We start from the raw sequence: 7,232 nt of genomic DNA, 5'->3' as shown, positions 1-7,232 counted from the left end.
CAACCTTCAGCGTCGCGCCCAACCTGGGGGATGAGCTTGATGAAATACGTCGTCAAGCGGACATTTAGTGTTGTAGCTGCAGGGGCAAGCTTGTTGGGTCCGGGGTGGGCGGGAGTTGTTGACCCGCTCCGGAGAAAGCAGGGGGCATAAACTGCGTCGCAGAAGCCCTCGAGGAAATGCCAGTCTGTGACATTCCAGTTAGCTATGTAGGATAGCTGTGAGTTGCCTTCACCAGCGGAGTCATGCCTAGCGATACCGGGACATGCGCCGCCACTAGCACTACTAAAGGTGCTTCAATAAGGTGGGCTAACTCTATGGTGCTAGTGCTTTATATTCTCCACTGCACTCTACCCGATGGGTCTCGCTGACGAGCCGAAGGCACAGCCGTATAGTAACAGAAAGCGCGCCGAAGGCGCGGGACCTGTTTTGTTGATCAGCGCGCGCTGAACAACAAAAACAAGATAAGCTAACCAGCTTAATGCGCGCAATAAATGACGGCCCTGAGGACACGGGCCGTTGCGAAACAGTTAGTCTAACAGTTACGCATTGGGCCTTACGCCCAACTAACCCAGCTTACTTACGCAAGCTCGCATTATGGAAATACGGTTGTAAGGGATTTGTGTTCGTTACCGAGTACGTAGGGTTTGGCTTTGATCGGTACGACTCTGTGTCGTGCAAGGCTTTGCCAGACTATTTAAGGCATTCCTACACCATTATTTGTAAGCTTAGTATTCTTCTCTTCCTTGTCTCTCAGTCAGCGTTTGATGTCGGGCTCTGCAGATCGGGCAAGTTAGGAACTAATGCTTCCTCCAGTCGCCAACTGGAGCCAGTTCCTTTCAACGGTATTTCCTACGCCTGCAGAAGAAGCGTGGCCAATAGAAGAGCTGCATTCAGTCTTGGCTCGTCATCGCTCATGAAAACCTTGGTGTGCTCACTCGGTATTTCAATCCATCCGTATCTCGGTACTTAGTCCGCGTAAACCACTGCGGCAAGCAACCAAGCCTGCGGCTACTCAGGGAACGAGCGGGAACGGAAATTTGCGAAAGCGTGAATTTGCGAAAACAGTTTCCGTCCGCATCCGCAAGCAGAGTCTGGTGTCGCGGATAGGAGGAATCTGGTTCCGCACTTCTCGCGCTTGCGGTACGGCGGAAAGTCAAATCCACGATTTTGCGCGCAATTTCCATATAAACAGCTTGCAGAAGCGCTTGTCTCTAAATCTTGTTTAGAGCGATGTCTGCAGCGAGCCCTGAGAAGGGTGCCGATCAAGCCAATCGACAATCGCTGAGGTCCTTGCAGTCAAGAATAAGTCCGGTAGACCGTGTGACGATACCTGGAAGTTCTTTGTTCGAGGCAATTACAACAAGACTAGCCACACCTACGGCGCTTCTTGCAAGACCTGTCCCAAGAAGTGGACTCGTAGTAGCCTCGGGAATTGTGAGCCATGCATACGGGACGTGAACCAACCCCATCTTGCCAATCAGCCCTTTAACGTAATATAGTCATATAAAAAGCCGTCTTTGCGTTTAAGTGAATTCTGTTTCTGTATTCCCCAGGCGTTTGACAACTCCGTTGCCAAGCAGTGCAGGCAACTTGTGCAACTTTAACATACGTGCCCAACTTTGTGCACAGCTCCACACGTTTATCTGTTCTCCTTCTAACATACGTGCGTGTTCCGGTATATGCAAATGCCTCTCCTCCAAATGCTCTTGAAATACAACATTTGGGCCGTCAGTTTACTTATTATGTATAACTTCTAGCGACGGGATCTCGAGAATGCAGCTCAACCCAGCAACGAGGGCAGAGGCAGCCATGACCGCAGCGGCGGCCTGGCCGAGCTCGACCTTCTGCGCCTTGCACACCGCGTTGCACGGACCGGCCTGGCAGCACGGCTGACGCCAATCTCGCCCGATCCGCCCGTCCGTCAGCTTTCCTGAGCCGGCTTTTGTCCACCAATAAAGAGACCCAAGCAAGTGGCTTCTGCTGCGACTACTTAGTCAAGCTACTTGTCTCAGTCGGTTTCTTTCGATACCGCCACTTTGTGTTTGTGCCTTATAACAAAAGACCATCAGGCGGCAAACCCGTAACATCTCCGGTCTTCCCCCGCCCCGTTATCATATACCCTTTGGTTGAGGCTAAGGCTAACTTCTATTACAGCGACTTCATCGATGCAATCAGCACACGGACAGACATCTGCTCTCTAGCCTGCGTCCTTGCGGGCGGCTATCCGGATGGGCACCGCGGAAACAGCGTGGGTGTCAATGTGTCCACCTAGTGCTGTGCGCACACACATGACTGAAACCCTAAACCAATTGACCTGGGACAGAACCAGCAGCATTTACTTGCTTAGCTTGGCGTTAGGACAGTCCAGTAGGAATTGTCGAGAGGCGCGTGTGTCTACGGGTGTACGGCAACGGATGTCGTCATGCATACTCCTCGCTTGCACAGAGGGATACGAGGCAAGTTCACTTGTCCCTTCTCGCTCCCAAGGGATTCATGAGGACGGATGCTGAATATGCGGACGGATCCTGAAGACGACACGCAAGATAGGTTTGCAAACGTCCGAGCGTTAATGACGGTTTTCTGGCCCTGTTTGCGTGTATCGACAAAATTAAAGCCGAGAACGTATACTTGTTAAGGCTACAATTACCTGTAAGGTAAAGTAATGCAGCGGGCGGAGCTCCAAGAAGGCAACCTGATTTGCGCGCTTCCTGAGAATTTTTCAAAGCAGCAGCAGTAAACACGCCAATCGCACACGCTTAACACTTTACAATATGATCTAGGTGTATGCGGCACGCAAGCGGCTTTGTGAAGGATTTGGGGACTGATGACCGTGCGTGCCGTCCTGGTTGATGGTCCATGTGATCCTGACCGGCGTGATTGTGCCGTTCTTTCTCTGCTGATTTACAAAGTGTGGAAGCGGAAGCTAATCTATTACGTTTGTTTCTTCACATCCTGTAAATTTTAAGGGGCTGCAGCAGGCTTCGCGCGCTATAGTCCTCAGACTTTTGGGACTTTTCTGCGGTTTGCCCTGGTTTGCCGGCAGTTTTATAACGACTTTCTTACACCCAATTAAACTTATTAACATACAAATTTCAGTTCGCCCATTTTTTCGCCTAAATATGTCCAGGTGCGTACCGGTACCAAGGTCCTCCCATACCGGTGGGACTCCGGCGGAGATAGACGCAAATGCCATCCGAAAGGCCCTTGCTTAGCTGTCCAGCAGCTAACCGCTGTAAAACGCATTCTTTATCAACCGCGCTTCCTATAAGATAGGTCAACAGCCATACTGGTGCTATGCTGTAAGCTGCGTCACGTTCTTGTGTCAGACGAGCCGCGGGTCAATCCTCGCGCCTTTCCATCGCGATGTACGGAAGCTTCAACCGTGTTCCGACTTCCGAATTTTTAAGCTATAAAAACTAAAAAAATATGCGACGGTTCTAACGCAGCGCCGTCACTGAGGAGACCGGTCGTGCCACATCCACTGATCAGGAGCAGCTTCAGAAGCAGCAAGAGCCGGAGCAGCATCAGCAGGTGCCCGAGCAACGCCAGCGGGAACTCTCGCCGGCGGGAGAGGCCGAGAGTGGAGGCACCACTGGCGCAGCTGGCGCCCCGGTCAACGGTCTGGATGCCATTGTTGCTGACCACAACGTCATTAGGTAATGGAAACAACGCAGAGTGAACGACACACACACATACACACACACACGCGCGCACACACACATACACACACACGCGCGCGCGCACACACACACACACACACACGCATACACAGAAGAAGGAGAAGGAGGAGCAACACGGTTAAGCTGGCAACGAGTGATTGATGGAACGGGATTGAATATGGATGATTGAAATGGATGAACGGATGGATAAAAACATGGATAAAAACATCTACAGGCTTTTGGGGTGTATGTGATACTGTGAGTACTGTCGCCACCGTAACCGCCCCTCGAGGTTCCAGACAGGAGTCCTCCCCAGCGCCCCTGGGCCCTGGCCCAACTAGGGCCGTGCCGGGTGTAGTGACGTCATTGACGTACATTGGCCCTTAGACGCACGGCGGCCCCAAATTGGTCAGCGCCTGCCTAGGGTTTGGCGTCCCTGTCCTGGCCGAGTCTGCTGGCCGGTGTCACGTGGCAGTTTGGACTTCGTTGGCGTGCAACGTATCAATTGCAAGAAAAAGCAGTTTTGTGCTGTAGTACGGTACGGTACGGTACGGTACGGTACGGTATTCCCTTTGCTGTGCAACCGACGATTCGTTTATTGCGGCCTTGTGGGCTTGGTGCAATCTTTTCCTGGCCTTTCACTTGTGTGTAGATCCATTTCTTTATGTCGCAGGGAATTGTTCAATCGCTACGATACGGCGGCGACGGCACAGGTATGTCCGTTAAGGTGGTTGGGGACAGTCCGGCGGTTGCAACGGTTTTGGCAGTTGGCTCAGGCTAGGTGTTGCAGTATTGCGATTAGTTGGCTCCGCATTCCCAACCTTTCCCCTATAATACCCGATCCGGATTCCAATCCCCATCCACGCGGTTGCCGTACACCGTACACCTTAAGCCGTCCCACACCGTACACCACATGCCGTCGCCCACCAATCCGGGTGTCTACACAAGGCATCGTGTTTTTTTGCCGTGTACGACGACACCGTACGTAGGCCAAGGTGACAGCTGCCCGAAATCTGGTCCGCCACGTCAGCCGCCACGCCAGCGCCGAGGAGCGCACCTTGTACCCCCTTTTAAGGGAGAAGCACCCGCAAGCCAACCTGGCCAAGATGCTGTACGACAGGATGGTGAGCCATGTTGTACAGTACGGAGGATGGAAACGAATATTCAAGAGGAGGGCCAGCGGGCCAGTTTGCCATTAACAGTGAAGAAGGAGAGGCTTGCTTGTACTGGAGAGTTGGTTTGGTCGGATCGGAATCGGAATCGGAAATAAGGAAAATGCTAAAATTGCGGTTTCTAACTTTATGGCTGATCGGAATTGACATCAGGAGGATGGTAATCCAACCTTCCATGACCAACGTGCAAAGCTTCGTGGGGCCCCGGGTTCCCTCCGCCTCCTCCCTGCCCTGGCAGCAGCTTCACTCGTTTGTGGTTCGTCTTTCCCCCTCCTCCCCTTCCCGTCCTCAAACACCCCCACACACACACACCAAGGGCCGTGCCAAGGTTAACGTTTCGCGCTTCATTGTGACTATCAGTTGCAAATGCTAGGCATGCATGCCAAAAGCAACAATATTTCACTCGATGATGTCAACATTATTTCACTCGAAAACCCACACACTCACATGCACATGCACATGCACATGCACGGACCCCATTACAGAGGTGGCGGAAGTCACACAACGACCCGAACCCCCTCTTCCCGGCCTGTGGGTCATGACCCCGTCCCCCCCTTCCGCTATCCCGCAACGGTCCCCGTCCCTTGCCATGCACTTCCCAACTCCCCCCACCTCCAACGACACGGCCGACGCTTCCTTCAACACCGTTGGTTCTGTACGGTTCCGTACAACTGAAAAACCAGATCTTGGACGACCAGGTATGGTAGAACGGTGTGCCATGGGTCTACCTAAACGACTTTGTTCCGTTGGATCCGTTGGATCCGAAAATGATTGTGACTGGATTTTGTTTCCGTGGGGATCCACAAGGGTCACCAGATCCACTGCAATGAAAGGATTCTCAGCACCCTTAGCCTTCTGATGATGTGCCGGGCTGTGGGGAATCTACAGATCCCTAATGTACGGGGCCTCGTACATGCCGAGGGAATAAAGCTGCTGCCCGTACGCGCCGCTATACGGGCATTCATGCTTACATGCATACGTGCACGCATAAATGTAAAAGTGCCGTTGGATGCTGGTGGTGGGTGCGGGGAACCTGAGCGTTCCACGGAGAGGTTGACTAGGGTGATTGGATGAGGGTGCCCCGAAATACCGGGGAAGGCAGGGTTTCGCAGGGTAGCTGCCACGGGTGAAGATATGCCCCCCTGTCCCCACACATCATAAATGCGTGTTCATGTACAGGTAGAAGGCAGGCCGACTGACACCCCCGCTGACCAGCACCTTACATGCGCACCTATACACACACGTACACATACGCGCATATGAACATACATACAGATCAACAAGGAGGTGCTTGAGTTCTTGGAATCGCACGTGCCTGCCGGCGACGCGGAGTGGGTGTTGTACGACGCCACGTTGGCAAAGTTCCGCATGATTGAGGACGAGCATATGGCCAAAGAGGAAGCTGAGGTTCGCGAACTGCCCGAGGGGGCTTAATGCTGTGTGTGTATGTGTAGATGTATGTATGTGTGTCGTTAGGGCCGACATGCTGAAAGGGCTTCTTTGCTCCCGGGCATCGAGTTTGGTAATCCGCTGTATCAACAACAACAACAACAATAAAAGGGGGTGTTGTTGTCACATGTGTGTGGTGACGCTACAAGACTCTAGAAGACGCGACGTGTCCAATGAAAAAACATACCTCAACCGGGTCGGTCGGACCTTCCCTCTTGTAACCTTGGGGGTTCCCATGTCTCCTTTGAATGTGCGCTCGCTTCGTGTCGCTGAAGCTCCATTTTGATCTCCACCTCACCATACTTCCTCAATCAACCCCTGACCCCCGCCTTCTAACTCCCTCCATCGGGCACTATTCCTCCCCAAGCCCCAACCCATGTTACTCTCCGCACCACCCTACATTCCACGACAGCTGGTGACCACACGCGCGTGTTGATTCTCGCTCCCCATCAGGTCATCGAGCCTCTCCGCCAGGTTCTGGATGCTTCTGCGGTGGCCAAGTTGGGTCGGCGCTGGTCCGCCGCCTTCGCCAATGCCCCCACTCACCCGCACCCGGGCGGTACCTCGGGCGCCGCCCGGGCCCGGCTGGTGCACCCCGTGGTGGGCCTTATCGACCGGATGCGCGACGCTCTGGCCACTTGAGAAGTTGGATGGCAAGGAGGGGGCCTTATGACAAAAGCGCGTGATGATAGGTCGGTGGTTGCACTAGGTGACGATACCTAGGTCGTTGGTGGTTGGCAGTTGGGAAGTTGACGGTATACATATGCCTATAGTATATGTATACATAAATAATGGTTGGTAGTTGGTGGTTGGCAGTCAGGTAGTATATGGTTTAGGATAGATCTATGGGGCGGCAACTGGAGAAAGGGAGAGAGAGAGAGAGAGAGAGAGAGGAGGGGGGGATGCGGTGGGTCCATTTCTCTTCGCCAGCTGCTGCATACCGCAAGCAGAT

The 7,232-nt window shown here is 53.2% G+C and overlaps 2 protein-coding genes across 2 annotated transcripts; both read left to right on the top strand.

Annotated features, from left to right (window-relative positions):
• Nucleotides 1-1,230: 1,230 nt before the first annotated feature.
• VOLCADRAFT_96501 (uncharacterized protein) lies at nucleotides 1,231-2,272 on the top strand (the record flags this gene model as incomplete). The annotated part of the gene is made up of 3 exons (XM_002955543.1): nucleotides 1,231-1,434; nucleotides 1,630-1,663; nucleotides 1,926-2,272. The coding sequence occupies 3 exons, from the start codon at nucleotides 1,231-1,233 to the stop codon at nucleotides 2,270-2,272; spliced, it is 585 nt and encodes a 194-aa protein (XP_002955589.1).
• Nucleotides 2,273-3,119: 847 nt separating this feature from the next.
• On the top strand, nucleotides 3,120-6,922 carry VOLCADRAFT_96500 (uncharacterized protein; the record flags this gene model as incomplete). The annotated part of the gene is made up of 6 exons (XM_002955542.1): nucleotides 3,120-3,127; nucleotides 3,447-3,656; nucleotides 4,333-4,372; nucleotides 4,649-4,783; nucleotides 6,107-6,238; nucleotides 6,734-6,922. The coding sequence occupies 6 exons, from the start codon at nucleotides 3,120-3,122 to the stop codon at nucleotides 6,920-6,922; spliced, it is 714 nt and encodes a 237-aa protein (XP_002955588.1).
• Nucleotides 6,923-7,232: the final 310 nt, after the last annotated feature.

Source organism: Volvox carteri (assembly GCF_000143455.1).
Source record: "Volvox carteri f. nagariensis unplaced genomic scaffold VOLCAscaffold_52, whole genome shotgun sequence".
In the NCBI taxonomy this organism is placed as follows: Eukaryota; Viridiplantae; Chlorophyta; class Chlorophyceae; order Chlamydomonadales; family Volvocaceae; genus Volvox; species Volvox carteri.
Note: the sequence above shows the minus strand (reverse complement) of the source record. Positions and strands in the feature narration are given on the sequence as shown.